Genomic DNA, 22443 nt, shown 5'->3' with positions numbered 1-22443 from the left:
TAAAATTTTGCACAAATTAGTTCTAAGTTAATTTCAGATTACTCAGAACTAATTTGTGCAAAATTTTATCAGGATTGCCGCATAATCAACATATTTATGGCAGCTCAAACAGTATACTGTCAAGTATGGCTACATTTGTCCCTTTGAAAACAAATCATTATCTTAAAACAATAAAATCCGACATCAGGCTAAAAATTACGACTATTTATTTATTCGACTTTTATTTATAAAGAAAAATCTAAAACGACTATTTATTTATAAAGAAAAATCGAAATGTCCAAAGGACTGTAGTTTACCGAATATGGTAAAAATAGGAAGACCCAGGTCGAAAACTTGACTTTTTTCTGTGCTCTTTGGTGGAATTCATGATATGTATAAATACAAAATATAATAGTAATAATTTTAATAAAACTATGTTTAAATTTTAACTAAATATTTAATAAGGAGTAATTCATTATCATTAATTAAAAAAGAAATCGTAAAAGAATTTCATATAATGTTTGCATGTGTTATTTCTTTGCAACAAAACTAATTACTAAAATTTTACAAAAACTTGTTAAAATTGTTACACATTTCAATAGTTCGAAAATGGATTTACAAATTTTACTATCAGGTGAAGAAATGAATTAATAAAATTTGATATGATAAACGACTATTTTTGTATTTTGGAACAAACTATGAAATTTATTTAAACTACGTTAAGAATGAACATTTTCTCAACTATTTATTTTAGATTTTTAATATCTGTGGTAAAGTTTAAATATTTGTATGTAAGTATATTTGGATTCTTTTTTATATTTATTTTTTATATATATTTTTTTCATTTAATTTTCTGGGGGAAATGGCAGTGGTTTCATATTTTGTTAAATAAGTAAACAAAAATATTGGAAATTTTGGCATAATGTATGTAAATATTTTATACTGGTATGATAAATTAAATTTTGAATAAGTAGTTAAACAGATTTATAAAAACTAAATAAAATGAAATTGATGAAATATACATATAATATTTGTTTAATTCGAATGCTTTGTTCCCTTGTATGAAGTTACTTTTATTTATTTTTTTGGCTTTAATAGCTAAGATTATTGAAAATAAAAGAAAAATAGTTGAAATTTGACAAAAAAAAAAAAAATATATAAAAAAAACTGCAAATAACAATAAATACTTAAATATTATATTGAAATGATAATAACGAGACATTTCGTTTAAGCAATTGAGGCTGAGAGCATGTAGTTGTATCAACTACATCAACACCATCTAATGGATGATTGAGACTATGCGAATCGTAGCCTAAATCCTGCATTGGAACAACTTCGGGTAACAAATGACGCATATGTGATGATGGGGAACGTCGGCCTTTCATTTGATGCCTGAATGGAAAGAGATTAATTTATTAGTAAGTTTTTTTTTTTTGTATAAACTACACAAATTAATTTGTTAAATCAAAATAGAAAATTAGTTTAGCTTAGGAAATAAATCTTACGCATTATCTTGGTAGGAATTTAATTGTCTGCTTATAAGACCATGCAGTGTTCAACATAAAAATATGGAAGGAGAAACAAGTTATATTAAACTATTATAGCTAAATGTTTATTTCAAATAAAATATTTACATATGTATGAATGTGTTTAGCAAATTAAGTAGTTTAAACATAATAATAAACAGTTTAAAGTAAGATCTTAAGTAATTTTTCTCTATATTTTAAATTTAATTGAAACATGGCCTTTTATAATCTTAAGGTTCGTTCACACATGGCAAATATTTGACGAAAAAGACGTAACCGCTAAAAAAAATATATTTTACGTGAGAGTTGTATTTATGGTTTTTAATTTCCCGACCTTTTTTGATTCCCGGGAATCGCTAAAATTTGTTTCGACATTCCCGGGTACCCGCCATATATAATATTATAGCAATATTTCATATAAAAACTTATTGTTATAATCATTAAAAAAAAGCTAAAATCATTAAAATCTTAATCCGTAATTAAAAAATGTCAGCTTTTCATTCCATAAATCTATTCACAATATATAATTTTTTAGCTTCATTCAATAGCTTAATTTATATTTAATTAATTTTGAAGTTAACTGATAACAGAATTTATTAAAACTTTGAATGATTAAATTTTTGTTAATTCAAATCTACCACACAAATTCAGTTGAAATGTTTTTTCTTCATTCAGTTTTATTTACAAAATGAATTGAAAAAAATTTTCTTAAGCCTTTTAGTAAAAGGAATGAATTCAATTAGCCCAATTATGAATAAAAATTCTACGGAAGTTTTTTAAATTTTTTCTATTCAAATTCAATGGGAAAAAACTTCTTGGGAACAAACTCCCGTGGAATTTTGTATTCATAGCTAGCTGACCCGATAGACGTAGTCCTGTCCAAGTTAAAAAAATGCTAGTGTTCGATTTGTGAATTTATGAGAAGCGGTTTGAAAATATACATAGAAGCGCTACTGAGAGACAAAGAACCTAAGTTTGTTATCAAAAACCTAAGTCTTGCAATAACAGAACACATGTTAATCAATGTATGTACATATTTTGAATTTTTATATAAGTTATTGAATTTTGGTCTGAAAAATGAGTGATCAAAGATCGAGCTCTTTTTCTTGATTAAACGCTTATTGGCTAAGTTATTATCGATTTCAGATATTGTGAGTTTTTATATAAACAATCAATTTTTGGTGAGAGTGATCACAGATCGAGCTGCTTTTCTTGATTAAACGCTTGTTGGCCAAGTTATTAGCGAATTTAGATATTTTGAGTTTTTATATGAAAAATCGATTTTTGGTCAGAAATATGAGTGATCACAGATTGAGCTCCTTTTCTTGATTGAACGCTTATTGGCCAAGTTATCAGCGAATTTAGATATTTTGAGTTTTTATATAAAAAATCGATTTTTGGTCAGAAATATGAGTGATCACAGATCGAGCTCCTTTTTTGATTAAACGCTTGTTGGCCAAGTTATTAGCGATTTTAGATATTTTGAGTTTTTATATAAAAAATCGATTTTTGGTCAGAAATATGAGTGATCACAGATCGAGCTCTTTTTCTTGATTAAACGCTTATTGGCCAAGTTATTAGCAATTTAAGCTATTGTGAATTTTTATATTAGTAATCGAATTTTGGTCTGCAATATGTTTAATCACAGACCGATGTATTTAATAAGTTGGCGTATTAGTAGACGTGGACAATTTTTATTGTACAATGAAATTAGTTAAATCGGTCCAGGCGTCCTGCGATTATAGATATATCGAACAAAAAATTGGCGTGGTCAATTTTTCTTTCATTAAAAATTTTAATTGGATTACTATGATCATTTAAACAAAAAATTAGCCGTTTTCCGATTTTATATAAATCGAAAAGTGGGCGTGGTCAATTTTTCATTCTGTTATAACCTAAGTTGGGCTATGACCAACATTTTAAAAAACAATTTGTCTAAATCGGTCCGGCAGTTCTCTACTGATGCAATTACCAATGAACAACATTTGATTTTTATTTATATAGATAGATTGGGCTGAATATTAGACCGAGATATAAACGAAAAACATAGAGTTCTAACCGGGAATCCCGACTAAAACTCCCGGGAATCGGGTAGTGAAAATTGACAAAATTCCCTGGATAAAACCCCTAGTTGTATTCCATTTTCGTTATTATTGTAGTGAACTATTAAATATTTCTTTAGACACTTGCCACATTTTCTCCCATAAATTGAGATGAAGCGTGTGAAAACACAAAGTTTTGTGAGCGTGGAAATCGATTGAATCTGAATTCATGCCAGGATGGGTCGACATAAATAACTATTTTTGAAGTTGGAATGAAGGTAGAATTGATCGACATAAATATCAACGATTGAATCTGGAATGATGATAGAATTGGTCGGCACAAAGAACCACGACTGAAACTGGAATTTAGCTACATAAATAACTTCGATTGAAGCTAAAATGAAACTGGAATTGGTCGACATAATGAACTACGAAGGAATCTAGAATTATTCGATATAATGAATAACAATTGAAGTTGGAATGAAAGAATATAAAATAAATGTAGAATTTGTCACCATAAAGGTCTAGGAGCGAATCTATAATAAAGGTAGAATAGAACGACATAAAGATCAACGATTGAATCGGGAATTATGGTAGATTTATACGAATGATTCATGAACGAAGATCTACGGGCGATTCTTGAATGAAGGTAAATAAGATCAGCGATTGAATGATGATAGATTTGGTGGACAAAGATCTTGATTTACAAATGTTAATGATATATAGAATGAATGAAGACTTCTGCGGTCTTCGTATGAACTCCCGATACAGTTATTCATTACTCTTTCACTGCCCGGGGAGCCAACGGCCAATGCGAACAATTAAGAGCCTCTATAAAAATTTCACAAATCATTCTATACATTCCTAAAAGATGCGATTAATGTTGAATTATTCTCCTATTCGAGTTGCAGACGTTTCCCGACTTTCTCATATACATATTTGATCAAATATCAACCTGATATATAGTTTGAAATAACGGAGAATTTTCAATATTATCAAACTCTGTTCAAATGTTTATTAGATTTATTATGTACACACATTTTAAAATCTCAGCTGGGACGTGGAATTGTACTTAAAATATAGAAAGAAATTACTTATTGTAGATTTTAGAAAAATTTTAACAATAAAAACATAAAATATAATTAATGTATGTGAGTATATAAATAATTTACCTTTTATGTCGTTTTGCACTAAAACATGCACAACGACATGAACACATTGACGATACATTTGATCCACTAAATGATTGACCATCGTGTCCTTCATAACCACTCAATATGGAACCATTCGCAGTTATAACATCACCCTCAAGTTTAACTGAACCTTGTAGAGCCTATTTGCAATAATTGAAAAAAACGTATGTAATAAAATGGACAAAACAAAAAAGACATTATTATTAATACAGTTTTTAACAAATACTAAAACTCTTAAAAATTATTTTAAAATAAAATGCTTCAACATAAACACAACATAAAGAAAATATCGTTTGTATTCTTGTTATAAATTAGTAATAATAGTAATAACCAAGTTTTGAAAACAGGAAACGGAAATGTATAAAGAAAGTAAATAAGTTGTATAATAAGTTGTTGAAGGAGGTGGTATATTTATTTGTACCAGTATTTGTTTGGAAATTATTTATTTTTGTTGATATTTATTTAAAAGTGTTTTCTCGTTGTGTAGTATTTAGTAGTAGTAGTAAGTTTTGTAGTTTGAGAAGAATTTTAATTAAAAATTAAATTGAAATTGAATTTTTTTCTTAATTATTATATATTTATATAAATGAAAGCTTTCACAAAGTTTATGTTTAGAGTTAAGAGAGAGAGAGAAAAAAAATCACCTCGTTTGTCCAAAAATTGGACTTGGTCATAAACTATTTAACGTTTAACACGATTTTTGGCCCAAAATATTATTATTTTTTTTGGTATTGTGAATTATATATGGATAAAAGAAAAATTTTAAAAAGAACGAAAATATATGTGTTAAAATATAATTTTCAATTTTTATTTTTTACTTTTGAATTTAAAAATTATTTAAAAAGAAAATGAATAAATTTTTTAAAAAAAGTATTAAAAAAATGTGCTTGAAACATTTTTTAAGTGCTAAATTTTTAAAATTTTATTATTAATTTAAAACTATTTAAAATTTTGAAATTATGAATCAATGAGACAATGATTAGTTAAGCGGATATTTAAAGAGGTAAGCGTTAAACAAATGTTACCTATGAATTAACTAGAATTAAAAACAAAGTACATATTACAATAATAACAAGTAAGCGAGCTGAGACGAAACGAAAAATTACTTCTGAATTCGAAAATATTTTGTATACATGTTTTCTATGGCCTTACAAAATATAAAGTTCTGCAGAATTTAGTTTAGTTTGATTTTTAAATACCTAAAGTAAAAAGCTGTTAATAACTTTAGAAATGTTATTTAGATTTTATAATTTTTGATCTCATATAAATCTCATAAAAACAGGATAAAGCTTTAACAAACGATATCTCAAAAAGGTATCTTCCATTTTCCAAAGATTTTTAACGATTAAAATCTTATACAAAATTCAGAACGGGAATATGGTAGGTTCTCGAGATAAATTAAATTTAGAGATATGTATATTTGAAAAAATATATATGTACATATTTTTATAATATTTATTAATTGTCCAATTTTTAAAAACTTAGGCCGGGTAACTTATCAAAATTTTAAACATAGTTAAGCTTAATCAATGTTTAAATATTTTTAAATGTTGAATGATCATAAAGAACCTGTTTAACAAGTTTAAACAAATTTGGAACGGGTAAGTCCGATACATTTTGTCCTCTATATATTAAAGATTAAAATTAAAAAAAACCAAAACATTTCCGAACTTCCGCTTAAAATAGCGCAAAATGCATATACATATCTGCATAATAAGAAAAATGTTTAGAGTGGTTTGTTTACCATAATAAAAGAGAACATTTTTTAATATACCAAAAGTTAAATTCATAAATACCAATAGTTAAATTCATGCCATTTAAAAAATCTTTGTTATAACTCAGCAAATAAAAAACATATTAAGCTAATAAATTTCAATAAAAACAAGTAAGAGTGCTATATTCGTCTGTGTAGAATCTTAAATATCCTTCACCAAAGCATGCTTTAAGATAAATATTGAAAATAGGTAAAAAAAAACGAGATAGTCATCGTTCTTTGATTAAATATATGGTCCGATTTTTTCGATTTTAAATAGCAACCTGTACAGTATCGGTCAAAACATATTGGACAAAATTCATGTTATAACATTTTCCGAAGTAAGTAAATATGCAACAAATGCACTCTAAAGTAAAAATTCATCCTCAGTATTATTAACAATTTAATTTAATTACAATATTTCTTATGATATTATTAAAAAATGTTGCAAAAATTAAAAAAAAATAAGTAGGAGAGCTATATTCGGCTGTGCCGAATCTTATATACCCTTCACCAAATTATACTTCAAAATCAAATTTTTTTTTTCCAAAATTGTTTTTTATTTTTTTCGATTTGACCCATTATATATACGTCATTGCAAAGGTCTTTAATGATATTAATGACTTAGTAATCCAGATATAGGTCAAAAAATATATCAAAAATCGCGGTTGTCCCGGTTTTTTCCTTATATCTCAGACATTTGTGGACCGATTTTTTCGATTTTAAATAGCAACCGAGCCGGAAGAATTCCGGACATATTGATGTATGAATCGTGTATGTTATTTGGGGGCTTCGGAAAATTGATTTCAACAGCCAGACGGACAATTTTTTAAAAATATAATATTCAATATAAGATTCAAATAAAATAGTGTATACCATACAAAATAAAATAGTGTATACATATTATAAAACAAATAAAATAGCCTAAGTGACATCATGGTACTTTGAAGTGCATTTATTTGCAATTAAATCATTTGTAATTATTGGCTAATTATTCCACCACGTATTTAAATGACCACAACTTAAAAACATCGACTATTTTCGGAAATATTACTGTTTTCCCAGATGTCTAATAACACAAAAACTTTATTATAAAACAAATAAAATAGCCTAAGTGACATCATGGTACTTTGAAGTCCATTTATTTGCAATTAAAGCATTTGTAATTATTGGCTAATTATTCCACCATGTATTTAAATGACCACAACTTAAAAACATCGACTATTTTCGGAAATATTACTGTTTTCCCAGATGTCTAATAACACAAAAACTTTAAACTCCATTTTTTCGAAATGGGAAAAAAATTATTCACTATTGCTTTATTAAGGTGACCCTTCTCACGAAGGTGATGGGTATAAAAACATAAAACATCATACGACAAAACATATTGGATTAATATTTTGTTCATAACCGCGATTCTTCAAAACTCTCGCTCATCTTTTAGGCATATAACAAATAAGATTATCAATGGTTGACATGCCTTATTGATACCTTGATATAATTTGTTTGTATCACGATATTCCAATTTCCGATTTGGTTTTATATTTACTATTTCCTATACATTTTGTATAGAGTTATAGGTCTATTTAATATAAATTTTCTAGGGTTAAGGTTGGGTGACTTTGCTGATCACTGCATGACATTAACGCCTTCCTGTTAAAACACCACCTTCACCAATTTAAATGTGTGTTTGGAGTCATTGTCATATTTAAATATCCCTCTGTGACATTTTACCATTTTTGTTTGTCCATATTACCGTCAGTTTTGTATAAAGGTCCTAAGCTTTCACCAGATAAGCAACCCAGACCATAACATGTCCGCCTCCATGCGGTCTGTTATTGACAGATCGTCGAACTCTCCTCATTCCATCAAAATCTACAAAATTAAATTTTGATTCATTGGAAAATAAAACGGTTTTCCATTGGGCAATACTCCAGTTCATGTGTTCTTGACGGCGAGCTTTACGATTTTTCTGCGATATAAATGGTTTATTCGCAGATCCATATATTTTGAGCCCAGCTGAAGTTACTCTTCTTTGTAGTTTAACGTGAAGTTAGGAATGACGTTCAATTGAAAAATTGTAACTGTAATTTTTTATATTCCTTATCATACATAAACACTTTTGTCCAATATGTTTTGTAGCTTGCTTATTATATGCTATTATATGCTATTAATGTTTTATTAATTTTCTTACTTTTTTAAGTTCAAAAAAATTATAAATTTCATATCATATGTATATTTTTGATTTAGAAAACAAGAAAATTTGTTTTGCATACAGAAATAGTATAAAGCTATTTTTGTCCAATGGATTTTGACCGACACTCATGGTGAAGGGTATAAAAAAACAACAGGCAAGTAAATGTATAACAGAAAAAAACTTGTATTTACAGTAGAAATAGTTTTTGAAACATGTTAAAATTACCTGCATTGCTTGAGCCTCGTCACGTCGTTCATCCTCTGTATTCATGGTAACAAATCTAAGTACTAAAAGATTCAAAGAGGCAGCTACAATGGCCAAACCGAATAATATGAATATTAAAGCAAACATAACATATTCCGGTTTATTATTAAGGGCATTATCTTTTTGTAAAGCTACCATATCTCCAAAACCTGCAATACAAAAAAAGATGAAAGGAAAATAAACAAAACAAAAAAAAACGCATCCATTCCATAAATAAACAGAATGGAGAACAAAAACCAATTGAAATAGACAAAGAACAAAAACAAGAAGAATGTAAAATTTTATTTAAAGCACAAAGAGAATAAAAACGTATAAAATGCATTTATTAATATACACGGTTACATACCTATTGTAGTTAAAGTAATAAAACAGTAATATACTGAATCAAAGTAGCTCCAACCTTCAAATTTTGAAAATGCCGCAGCACCACCAGCTATCGTCAAGGAGCTAAGTGTTGTAACAACACATATTAAATCTACTTCAGAGGCGACAGTTCGTTTACAATGCAATGAATGTCTCACTGCCTGTATAACAAAACTATAAACATACAAATAGTTAGAAAGATGAAAGATATTTATCATGCAAAGTTACATAAATAAAATGTGTACATATTTATGTATATACATTAGAGTGACAATCAGTTGTATGGAAAAAAATTTTTGTTAAAATTTTGAAGAGTGCCGGGTGGAATATTGTGACACTAGGCCTAAATGTTAAGTGCTGAAAATTTGAGCCAAATCGGGCAACGATTTCTGGACGCGCATCGAGGTCAAAGTTCAGATATATGCAAAATTTTACTGTTAATATGGAATAAATAGGTGAAACTCGTTAACTTTCTGCATTGTTTTCTAGAAATATGTAGATTTATTTATATTAATGAATATTACATTAAAAAAAAGTTTTGTAAATTAACCCTGTATCTCCTTTGGTTCAAAATGACCCAAAATCTGTATTATCGCCAAAATTAGAGAAAAATTAAAATTTTTCAGTTTTTGAAAAAATTTTGCTACTAAATAAATACTTTTGCAATTGAATGCAAAAGAATCGAAATATGTACGTAATTATCGTTGTAATGAGATATAAATGACAAAATTTGATTAAAAAATGTTAAAGTTATTACAAATTCGCCAGACCATTACCGTGTTTCAGGCCACTTGAACAAAAAATTTAGAAAAAAAATTTAGATATTTCGAGAAAAATTAAAATAAAAGCTCATTTTTACTTAAAATATGTCCATATTTACTTGTATATAAGTTTTTGTTATCGTAGGATACCGTTAACCTATTCGCAGGTATGGCCAAAAAAAATAATTTTTTTTAACGGCTGTTTCAAAACTCCATTTTCAAATTTTTAAAAATTTTGTTAAACAAATTTCAGATTTTTTCGATCATCACATTGGGGTTTATTGAGATCAAAATAGGGAATAAAAATATGAAAAAATTATGTCAATACCTCTTACAGTTTTTCCGTACCTGCGATTGAAATTTTGCGTTTTTCAAGAAAAACTAATTTTTTGTCCATATTTAGGCGAATGAGTCCAATTTCCTTACTGTTATAAATTTTAAGTAAAACCTATTCATAATATTATAGTTCTTGTAATTTTAAATATGTTCTGAAAGTTTTACTAAAATCGGAAAACGATAACCTTTGAATCGTGAAGGTCAAAGGTCAAATTTTTCAATATTTGGAATTTCTAATGAAAAGATAGCGAAATGTTACATATTTTTGGGCCGATTTTCATGAAACTTGAGGAAAATATATATTGGGGTCTAGCATTTACAACAACAGTGCAAAAATGAATTTTAACCTTTAAGAGGACTTGGGGTCAAAATGGTTGTGTTTTTCTTGATTTTAAAAGTTGAGAATAATTTGGACCCCAAGTGCTGCTAAGGGTTAATTTCCATTTTTGTGCTGTTATTTTAAATTCTGGACTTTATGTTATATTTTCCTCAAGTTTCATGAAAATCTGCCCAAAAATATGTAACATTTCGCTATCTTTTCATTAGAAAATCCAAATATTGAAAAATTTGACCTTTGACCTTCACGATTCAAAGGTTATCGTTTTCCGATTTTAGTAAAACTTTCAGAACATATTTAAAATTACAAGGACTATAATATTGTGAATAGGTTTTACTTAAAATTTATAACAGTAAGGAAATTGGACTCATTCGCCTAAATATGGACAAAAAATTGGTTGTTCTTGAAAAACGCAAAATTTAAATCGCAGGTACGGAAAAACTGTAAGAGGTATTGACATAATTTTTTCATATTTTTATTCCCTATTTTGATCCCAATAAACCCCAATGTGATGATCGAAAAAATCTGAAATTTGTTTAACAAAATTTTTAATAATTTGAAAATAGAGTTTTGAAACAGCCGTTAAAAAAAATTATTTTTTTTGGCCATACCTGCGAATAGGTTAACGGTATCCTACGAAGACAAAAACTCATATACAAGTAAATATAGACATATGTTAAGTAAAAATGAGCTTTTATTTTAATTTTTCTCGAAATATCTAAATTTTTTTCTAAATTTTTTGTTCAAGTGGTCTGAAACACGGTAATGGTCTGGCGAATTTGTAATAACTTTAACATTTTTTAATCAAATTTTGTCATTTATATCTCATTACAACGATAATTACGTACATATTTCGATTCTTTTGCATTCAATTGCAAAAGTATTTATTTAGTAGCAATTTTTTTTCAAAAACTGAAAAATTTGCATTTTTCTCTAATTTTGGCGATAATACAGTTTTTGGGTCATTTTGAACCAAAGGAGATACAGGGTTAATTTCCAAAACTTTTTTTTAATGTAATATTCATTAATATAAATAAATCTACATATTTCTAGAAAACAATGCAGAAAGCTAACGAGTTTCACCTATTTATTCCATGTTAACAGTACAATTTTGCATATATCTGAACTTTGACCTCGATGCGCGTCCAGAAATCGTTGCCCGATTTGGCTCAAATTTTCAGCACTAAACATTTAGGCCTAGTGTCACAATATTCCACCCGGCACTCTTTGAAATCTAAAAAAAAAAAAATCGGCTGTCACTCTAATATACATAGGTGGATATGCGCTAACCTGCTCAGTCTATTAACTCTTTCTCCAATACTTTGAAACATAACCAGACCCAGTGGTATGCCTACAATTGCATAACACATGGTAAATAATTTGCCACCAACTGTGCTTGGTGTCGAATGACCATAACCAATTGTGGTCAGTACTGTTGTTGCATAGTAGAATGCACCTGTAAACTTCCACTGTTGTCCGGCTTTGTGTGGTTCTGATTTTAATACAACCGTTTCCATTACCTTAAAATCCTCCTGAGAAATATTATATTTCTTTATAATTATATCTTCGACAGCTGTAAAATGCAATTAAAAAATGTTTATGTGTTAAATAAATTTGAACAACTTTAAAATTCCTTAGATACATATTACGATATTAAGAGTATGGATGTTAAATTAAATGAAATTGTGCTAAAGAATAGAAATAGATAATGAATACTTGAATTAAGGAGCATTTCTATTGATGTTGTTGATCTTAGACTGCTCCAAAAAATGTAAACCTAGAATTGTTCCATTTATTGTAAAACTCGTGGTCCTATAAATAAGAATGTCTGCACAATCCATATAGGTATCATTTTCAGTACTTGATCATAATATTCTGAGTTAAAGTTGACACAGTATTGGTTTGTTGCTCAAATTATTGCCAAAAATTACATTTTTACAGAAATCTGGAAAATTATTAGAGAGGTTTCCCCGATTATTTTTAATTTTTATTTTTTGTGATTGACCCGATAATTTTTTCTTTTAAAACTGCATTGATCAATTCATATCTTTTGGATTTTTTTGTATTTCATATTTAACATACATATGGTAAGCAGGTACATCCTTACCTATATGCAGGTGATTAAAAAATTGGAGAACATAGGGAATGAGATTCTACGAACTAAGCCATTCGACATCCAGATCACATCCTGTTTTTCAGTTTGAGATTAAGGAGGATGTGTAATCGTTGAAGAGGATTGATAAAAAAATTCTAACTTGTTTTTTAACGTTTTACAATGAAATAATAAGATAAGTTCTTATTCAAATTGCAATTATCTTGAGATAATATGGGTACCAGGCCAATACAGCATTCCATCGCCCTGGAAAATGTCGAACCCTTCTGAAACTCTCTCGTAATAGTTCGTTCCTATAGGCACAGTTGAGATGTCACATGTTTTAATGGGATTGCTTTTTGTTATATCTTCGTGTAATTCTTGCATAGAATGTGCATTTAATATTGAGGTGTGGTATTGATTTTTTTGCCTAGCCTATTATCTGGTTTATCTGTGGAATTTGATAAAATTGTTAAAAATCTTGATGCCTCTAATTTAATGATTTGTAATTGTGTGCTGATTTCTTATTATTATATAATGCATTAATAATTAACTTAAATTTTGGGATATATGATGAGGCGTGGTAATGCATTTTGATATTGTGTAGATGCTGGATTTCTTTGTTAGAGTATTTGTTTTTTTTTTCATGTTTTAGACTAGCATTTTGTGGGTACTGGGATTGTGGTGCATGAATGATCCGTGTCTTGATGTGTAAAGTATCAACAGATTTTTTGTTGTATGTTTTATTGTGGTAAAGTTCCTTAGTATTACAGTATTTTTATGATTTCTTGACGGTTATTTGTTATCATTAATTGCACTCTGAAATTTGAATCTGAATTTAAACTTATATTGTATACTATTAGAGTGAGCTGAGTGGTTGTTACATCTATATTGCTAATTGTTATTCTTTTTTCTTTATCTTTATTGTTAGATAGATCATTTGATAGGGACCCAATCATGAATTTAATTCTATTTAAAAAAATTGTAATTTGCATAATATGGGAAATTCTATATCATTTTGTTAATGGTAACTGTTCATTATCTAAAATGAATTTGGTTGTTATATTTTGTTTAACTGCATTTTGAATGTTCATTTATATGCATGTAAATAGTAGGGTTCTTTGTGCTGATTCCTGTTAATCTCAGCTTTAAATTTGGAATGACCGGATAAATAACATTTCTGATTCATACTGTGCTCTGTGGGCAAGATGGTATGTATTGATTTGTAAAATGCCTTGGTTAGATCGTACGTTGTATGTAGCTTTAATACATAATGCTTTTTATTTGTTCTATGATTGGCCATATTAAAGTCTGGGGTAATTATTCATATACTAGGACCGCCTGGTGGTCAAAATTCGACCACTAATAACGATGTTATACAGTTACTTTTGAGTACATACCTATATGCAAAAATATTTTTCACGTGTGTGTACAAATGCATGTGTATGTATTTAGATGTGCATAAACAAGTTGTTGTTGTTTTTCAAGCAAATTTAAAACGCTTTTTACCACTTTTATGGAAAGAATTTTTAAAAGAAAATTTATATTGTGCACATCTAGAGAAAATAACCTCTCAAACCATATAAGTTTCATCAATATTGGTGGACAATAACATACTTAAAAGTGTACCACAAAAAAACGTGTGGCCTATTTATATATAAGATTCTTTGCTGCAAATTTTATATCTTTTTTGTTGTCAGTTTATCAGGTTGTTATGTGGTGGTAGCCCAATTACATTTGAGTGCCGGTTGACAATGTTTTGGTTTGTATATGTTTTCTGGGTTGAGTTTTATGCGATGTTCACTGTTCTGATAATGGCATGTGATATTGATCTAAATTCATTGATGCTATTACAGCAGTTTTCTTCCTTATTTGATAATTGTTTAGCAACTTCCAATATGATGTAAGAGTGGATTTGGTTGTGTTGTGTTGAGTGAATGTATTGTAGATTGCAAGTAGTTGGTTATGTCATTGTAATGAACTTGTTACTTGAATTTTCATTGCCTCAAATATTTTCTTTATATTGATAAAGACAGATAACATTTCATTGATAACTATTGCACATAAGAGTTTTTATCGTATGGTTTGCGGAAATTTCATTAATATTTTTTTAAACTCAGATTGATTAAAGAGAGGGAATGGTCTTGATCAATGATGTTCATTTCATTGTGCTTTCGCGCTGAGTAACAACACACATATTCTTATTCTCTTTAAAAGAGCATAACAAATGTCTCATTTTTTCAGAAATTCATTAAGCATTATTGTTGATTGGTTTTTGGACGAAGCATAGCAAACACACGCGTTTCAATTACAATTGAACACAAAACAACAAAGTCAGAAATAAATAAAAAATTTGAGAGAATTTCGGCCGTTTAATGTATATCTTTTATTTCCTTAAAATTTAAATTATATTCTTTTAATAAATTGGTTATATCTGGCAAAAATTCTAAATCTAAACATTCTTTATTTTGTTCTTATTTTAAGTGTTTGACATTATGTTTGCTGGGTAGCTCTCTCACCAATACATCTTCATTTTTATTTTTGAACATCACTGGTCTTGATCATCAAGACTGGCACTCTTAATAATGTCATTCCCATCTGCTATCTCATTCTTAAGTTTCTGACGGGCTAATCTTAATATTGATCTTTTCTTTGTTCATAGTCATGTGTCATTTGCTTTGTTTTCTTGTAATTTATTCAGCTTGTTTTCTTTTCCTTCAGGTTGTTTTTCAGTTATTTTTGCTCCTAATATGTTGATATATTCTGAAGATATTAACTCTGATTTGGCAATGATAAAGTTTTGGTATGATAATTGATCCTCTTATGCTTTTTGACTACTATCAATCGTGGTTCTTTATGGGGTAATTGATGTAAGCATTGCTAATGGATTTTTTTTATTATCATATGATTTTCTGCATACTTAGTCATTGTCATGTTAATTTATTTCCATTCCGTTGTTGTGGATTTTATGAGACTGTCTTGACTGTGTTATGTTTGTGAATTCCTGAAATGTTGTATAGTAAGCTGTCTTGGTGTTTGGAGTTACATTTAGCGTTTGATTTACGTGTTGCACTAGTGCAATTGGTTGAGGCGCCAAAATAGTATATATGTTTGAAGTTTAATTTGCGGATAGTGTGTAGACATTGATTTGTGGACTGTGATACCTTTCCGGTGAATTTATCATTCTCTCATGAACTTATTCGAACTTGTTTTGATTATTGTTTGAATCACTTATGATATTAGGATTTGAATATTGTAATTGATTATTAGATATAGGTACACCCTTTTGATGACATTGTTTGTCATATAGGTTGGTCCCTCTACTGTTTATATCTCTGAAGGTGGTATCAACTAACAGACATTCAGTGACTAATATTTATATATACATATATTTGGCCCTTATTGTTTCTAGGTTGTACTGAGTACCATGCTTTCTCTTTTATATGGTTGATTATTTCTGTTACACATATACTTATCAAATTTCTTTTTTCCTAGTGGAAACTAGTTTTTCTTATCAAGTTGCTAATTTACTGACATCAATTAAAGAATCATTATCTAATAATGATGTTTTATAATGTAATATGTTTGAGTTTAAGTTTTGACTTTGTTCAATTTTATTTATAATATTTATTTAATTTATATCATAATTATTTAATTTATTTTATATTTAAATTTTTTAATGTAAACTATTTTTTTAAGTAGAAATTTATAACCGATTATGGCCAATAGGCTAGGTTGTTGAAAATAAATAATAATAAAAAAAAAACTGGCAGAACTATACAGTGGAATGAACGACCGACATTCGATGGGGAAACCCAAACCAAGAAAATGCAAAGGAGATTCCGAATCTAATTTGACATAATGAGTTGAAGTCTCATCTGGCTAGTATGGATGAATACAACAATACGATCTGTAGAGCGTGTGAAGAGGAGGACGAAACGCTGAAACTTTATTTGTGCCAATGTCCTTAAAGTCGATATCACTTTCATATGGACTAATGTCCATATGTACTGCCAAACTTGGAATATCTTAGGAATTCAAATAGAAAATCGCTGAAACACTATATCGAAGGGACTAAGTTTTAACGTAGTCGTTTCGATTCGGTAGCCAACCTTTTATTTCCTTTTCGTACATGTCAATATTGATCGCATTATTGTGGTAATAGACAAAGAGATCATTCTCGTGTTAAGGTCCCATGATCTATTAAGTTGATATAAGCATTCCTTATATCATGTCCAATACTACTAATAAGGCTATCATTACTATTAGTATATGAAATACATATACATACATACAGTTGGGAAAAAATTAAATATTTTTTTTATTTTTCCAAAAACAAATAATTATTGTTGGTTTTTTTTCAAATGTTGATATTTAATACATAGCTCAGCATGTCCCCTATATTAAAAATGTAGTACTTCTCTTGGAATTGTTACTGTAAATTTTTTTTTAGCAACTTAAAGTAAAAATTACTAATAAAAGCCGAAAAATAAAATAGCACCACTTACACATTTTTTATAAAAACTGATTTGTTTCACAAAATTGCTTTAATGGAAAGTACGTGTTTAAACGATTTGATTTTTATTTTTGTTATTTCGATCATAAAGTTTAACAAAAAGCTAATATTTTCAATAAAATGGATCGTGGAAAAGACTGCAGAAAAAAGGAGAAACGCGAAATAATCAAAAAACTAATATCGGATGAAAAACAAAATGATTTACAATGCAATTAATTATAAAGAAAAGGAAGACAACGAGTTCTGACAAGATTGATCCGCGAGAGCAAAAAGGATCCTTTCAAAGCTGTAACCGAACTAATAATGGACCTTAATATAACTGCGATAGTACAAACAGTTCGCACATGTCTCAAAGAACATAATTTAAAAGCGTGCAGTCCAATAATGGCCCCTCTTTTAAATGCTAGACAATCGCCAAGCGCATGAAGTTCCAAAAGGAACATCAAAAATGGCCAGTCCAAAAGTGGAAGAATATTTTATGGACAGATGAGAGTAAATTTGTCATATTTGGTGGAAAAGGTTCTCGCTTATACGTCAGAATACAATCCAAAATATACTACAAAAACCATTAAATATGAAGGAGATTTTTTTGGGGGTGGTGCTATTTTTTTTCGCAGCTGTATATGACTATTCAAAATTAAGGTCATATCAAAAATAACTCCGAGGTGTTTGGTAATAAAATTTTGACTATAATCTTGAAACGTTAAGCCAATGCAACGAGAATTAACGACATTTTACTAACATTAACACATTTTCGTAGACCATCTTTTTACAGTAAAAGAAACAATTATATAAAGTGCTTTAAATTGATAAAATTCAGTTCATATTTTTAGACTTACCTTGTAAAGACTCACAGCGTAATTTTTCCGTTTCCGATTCTAGTGCATCAAATACAGCTGCTCCAACTAATAGGTAAGTAAATGTACACACGATCAATGATATCGTGCGAACATTTTGTTTCTTCATTCTTCATTTAGAAGAAGAATTTTATTTGTTCTTGGTATATTGGCAATAAACGTTCTTTTAGACACAAAATTTTACAAATATTCATAACTTTTTTGGGGATTTTTTCTTAGGTCTATCACAACACAAAATCATATGCATAAAATAAGGATATTTTAAAAGGATTTTATTTATCTTTTTCTATCAGAATGCAAACTCTGGTGGCACACTTTTTCTTTTCTCTTTTATTGAGGTTGTAAATTCAATTTTTTTTGGCACAATTGAAGAAGTATTTGTTTGCGTGGTTAGGAAGAGTAATTTATTATTTTTATGTCTGTTTACTTGTTTTTTGTCATTTTATTTAAACGGCTTCATGGTTAGGAACGGTGATAAAAGTGATATAAACGATTTACAATTTGTTGAAAATAGATATTTAGTTTTAAAAATGGACATGATTTCAATATTAAATAACGTAAAATCACAATATTTGAGACATTAGAACAGAATTACATTTATTTATGCTGTTTAGTTAATTTTTTTTATTAGTTCTTTTTTTAATTTATTTTGTTGGTTTGTATTGTTTTGAATTGAGTTTAAACTGTTAAAAATAAATAATCGTTTTAATTGTTTTTATATACAGTAGCTTTCTATACCCATCATTACATGTTATAATAAGGGGCATACAAATCTATATATATTTTTTATTTAGTTATTAAATTGTTTGTTACATTGTTAAAAATGTAAATGTTTAAATAATAAAACTAAATTCCTTTTACCAAATATATAGCTTTGTTCCATAATACAATGATATAAGGTAGAATCCATAGCGTAACATTAGAGGCGCGACTGAGAGTAAAAGTACTCTCCCCAAATGTTATGGCTGATACAACAACAAAATACATTGATTATATGTATTTTGTTGTCGCAAGACTTAGGTTTTTGACAACAGACTTAAGTTTTGTCTTTCAGTAGCGCTTCTCTCTATATTTTATTCTATTGTAGAATCATTAGAAATTACGTTCTCAATTATTCTTTTCCTGAAATGTCAGTCAAAAAATCAAAAAATTAAAGCATAATATCAAAAAGTAAAAAAACATGTATTTTCATATGGACAATTCCATGTCATCGTACGTGACGTTTGTACGCCTATAGAGTGGAATAGATTTTGCAAAAAAAAAAAAAAGTATCTGAAAAATTATTTGGTCTTTATGTTCCATTCAGAGGGTACTATATTTTAAAAAATAATAAGTTCTTTCGAAACATTGTTGTCCAAAATATCGAGCGATATAAGGTACATGTAGAAATATGTATTCGAAAATTTGCGATTCGTGAGAGGCGTTATGTTTTCTTTTAATTTCTTACACTAAACCAAATATTTTCTTTACAATCTGTCATATTTAAATAAAAACAATCTTTGGATGATATATGTATACTAAAACTAAAAAATAAATAGAAAATATATATTCGGTTTCAATAAACAAGTTTTATCAGCAAAAAAACAGAGTCAAATTCATTTTATACTCATGATAATTGGCAGCATAGTTTTCGCCGCAATTTTAGCCTAAAACATTAAAAAATTAAATATAGTCAGTTTAAACTATTATTTTTTCCCTTAAAATTTTGTAATAAGCTCTAAATACTCTAGTGTTTTCTCCTATTCAAATCATCTTTAAAAAAAAGTTTCAAGGGTTTTTGTTTTTTCAGTCGTGGTTGTCATTCTCGTGGAATTGCTCACATTAGACATATAAAATATTTGTTTCAACAAAATTCAATATTGATTTTTATAAAATATCCCAATAATAAAGCAAAAGAATGATGTGCTGATTATGATGTCCAACTCAGGAAACATTTCAAACGTGTTCATTTTCCAAAGTGATACATTCATATTTTAATAGTTGTTCGTCGTGGTATTTCATTTGTATTTTTATACCCTTCACCTTTGTGAGTAGAGTATATATAAGTTTGTCACGTAATTCCTACATTTTTCATTTCCGACCCTATAAAGTATATACAGCCCAATTATGAAAAAAAAATCCCCGGGAGTTTTTTCCCTTTTCGTTTTTTTAACATAGAATTTGAATAGGAAAAATGAGAAAAGGGAAAAAACCCCCATGGAGTTTTTTTTCATAACTGGGCTGATATATTCTGGATCATTATAGATAGCGGAGTCGATAAAGCCTGAGATATGAGGAAAAAACCAGGACAACCTCGATTTTTGACCTATATCAGGATTACTAAGTCATTAATATAGACAATATATAGATAGATATGAATGATAGATATTTCAAAGACCTTTGCAATGACGTACATATGAGGAGCCGCAGAACAAAAGATACTTTTTCTCATCTTGGTGGTGACTTATGGCAGTTAGATGTTTCTATTGATAAGTAAGAAACTTGTTACCATTTCCAGGTTCATGCTGTTTTTTAAGGGGGCGAAATAAATAAAACTCATTTTCCCAAAAATTTTAAATGTGCGATGTGGGTCAAAATCGGAAAAAATATTTTTTAACACGATTTTTTTTTTCGCTAAAAATTGAAAAAACAAAAAAAAATTAAAAAACAATTCGAAAAATTTCCAAAAAAAAATGAAAAAAACTACTTTGGAAAAAAAAATTTTTTGTTTACCTAAAAATATTTAAAAATTTTATTTTGAACTATAATTTGGTGAAGAGTATATAAGATTCGGCACAGCCGAATATAGCTCTCTTACTTGTTTAAATTTTGTTTGCTATTTCTGTTGTTAGACGTAGCAAGACTTAAAATTTACAACTCTCCCTAATTTTTCTACCTTGTAATATTATTGTATCATGGATTTTACTATTTTTTGTGTACAAAAAAAGGAAATTAAAAGAAAAACTCACTTCATATGTATATTTTTAAAATAAATTAAAATTTACTAGGTTTTAAAATATGTATAGTAAAGTGCAACGTTTTCAAGCATTTAAGAAAACGATGTAAAAAGCATCATACTCGTACATACTTAGTTATTAAAGCATGTGCCGAATCTTGTATACCCACCATCAATATGTATGTTTTGGCTGTCTATGGAGACTTCAATCGGCTATGGTCCGAACTGTACAGATTTTGATAGAGTTATTTCTTTAAATTTTGAACGATTTATGTCAAAATTTATGTTAATATCATTATACATATGTATATATAAATTATTTATTGACAATATAGGGGTTATATAAGGGATAAGGTCAATTATGTACCGATCATCCTCAAAAAAGTTGGTAGAAAGATTTAGCTTCATATAAAACTTGTTTATGTCCAATTTCATCACGATATACAATATCGCCGTCATAAGTCAATTTCATATGTACTCGTGTTCTTTTAAATGTTTTAAATGCATCCTATCCTATTAACTGTATGTATGATATCTCAATAAGGCAACAGAAATCGTACGATTGTTTATACAGGCCTCAAAGGATTTAGATAAGAAAGAAAGAAAGACAAAAAAGATTTAAGAGGCTTATAGCTTTTCATTACTTAAAATACATACATACATACATATGCACTATATACATACATATATACAAAATTAGTAACATATAGCAGTTAAGCAAATAGTCAATGTAGTATCGCTTATAGACAGTCATTGTCACTAAAGCTAGGTACTCTGTTCAAAATTTCGTGCGAAATGCTGTCAAACTACATATAAAATATTTGGAATGAAATATATGCGAAATAATTTCGCAAAAGCAGTACTCTGTTTTTATTGTGGAAAACATGTGAAATAAATCTGGCAACCTTATTTTTCCACACGAAATAACATATGCAGCACTTCTTTCGCACGAAATTAAAACCAACAGCTAGCTGTCAAACAGCACGTAAAATTTTTCGCATGAAAAAACCATAATTTTTCGCAAATATGAACAGAGTACTAGGCTTAATGTCCTATCACTTGGCTGGCTTTAATTTATATATCCCAGGTAATCTAGCGTGAAGACAATAGTCACTTTAGTGTCTCTTAGTAACCTATAGTGAAGTCACTTTAAAAGTTTATTTTGTACTGCACTTTAGAAAGTAGTTATTTTACCCAAGGAATCAATTGATTTTTTTACAAGCAATCGTTTATTACACTGTCTGTGCTATGTTTTTTACCTGACTATTTGAGTACATGTTAGGTAGATAGTA

The 22443-nt window shown here is 28.4% G+C and overlaps 1 protein-coding gene across 3 annotated transcripts; it reads right to left on the bottom strand.

Moving 5' to 3' along the window:
* Positions 1-1074: 1074 nt before the first annotated feature.
* Positions 1075-18449, bottom strand: Task6 (TWIK-related acid-sensitive K[+] channel 6). Of its 3 annotated transcripts, none has more exons than XM_065505684.1 (7): positions 18199-18449; positions 12042-12324; positions 9301-9491; positions 8916-9103; positions 4720-4880; positions 1485-1514; positions 1075-1371 (listed from the first exon to the last, which is right to left on the bottom strand). In XM_065505684.1, the coding sequence occupies exons 1-7, from the start codon at positions 18323-18325 to the stop codon at positions 1167-1169; spliced, it is 1185 nt and encodes a 394-aa protein (XP_065361756.1). In that variant the 5' UTR covers positions 18326-18449; the 3' UTR covers positions 1075-1166. The 3 variants fall into 3 exon arrangements, with proteins under 3 accessions (XP_065361756.1, XP_065361769.1, XP_065361763.1); XM_065505691.1 differs by having other exon boundaries at positions 1078-1371; positions 1485-1511; XM_065505697.1 differs by lacking the exon at positions 1485-1514 and having other exon boundaries at positions 1077-1371.
* Positions 18450-22443: the final 3994 nt, after the last annotated feature.

Source organism: Calliphora vicina, chromosome 1 (assembly GCF_958450345.1).
Source record: "Calliphora vicina chromosome 1, idCalVici1.1, whole genome shotgun sequence".
Classification (NCBI taxonomy): domain Eukaryota; kingdom Metazoa; phylum Arthropoda; class Insecta; order Diptera; family Calliphoridae; genus Calliphora; species Calliphora vicina.
This window is presented reverse-complemented; position numbering and strand designations above follow the sequence as displayed.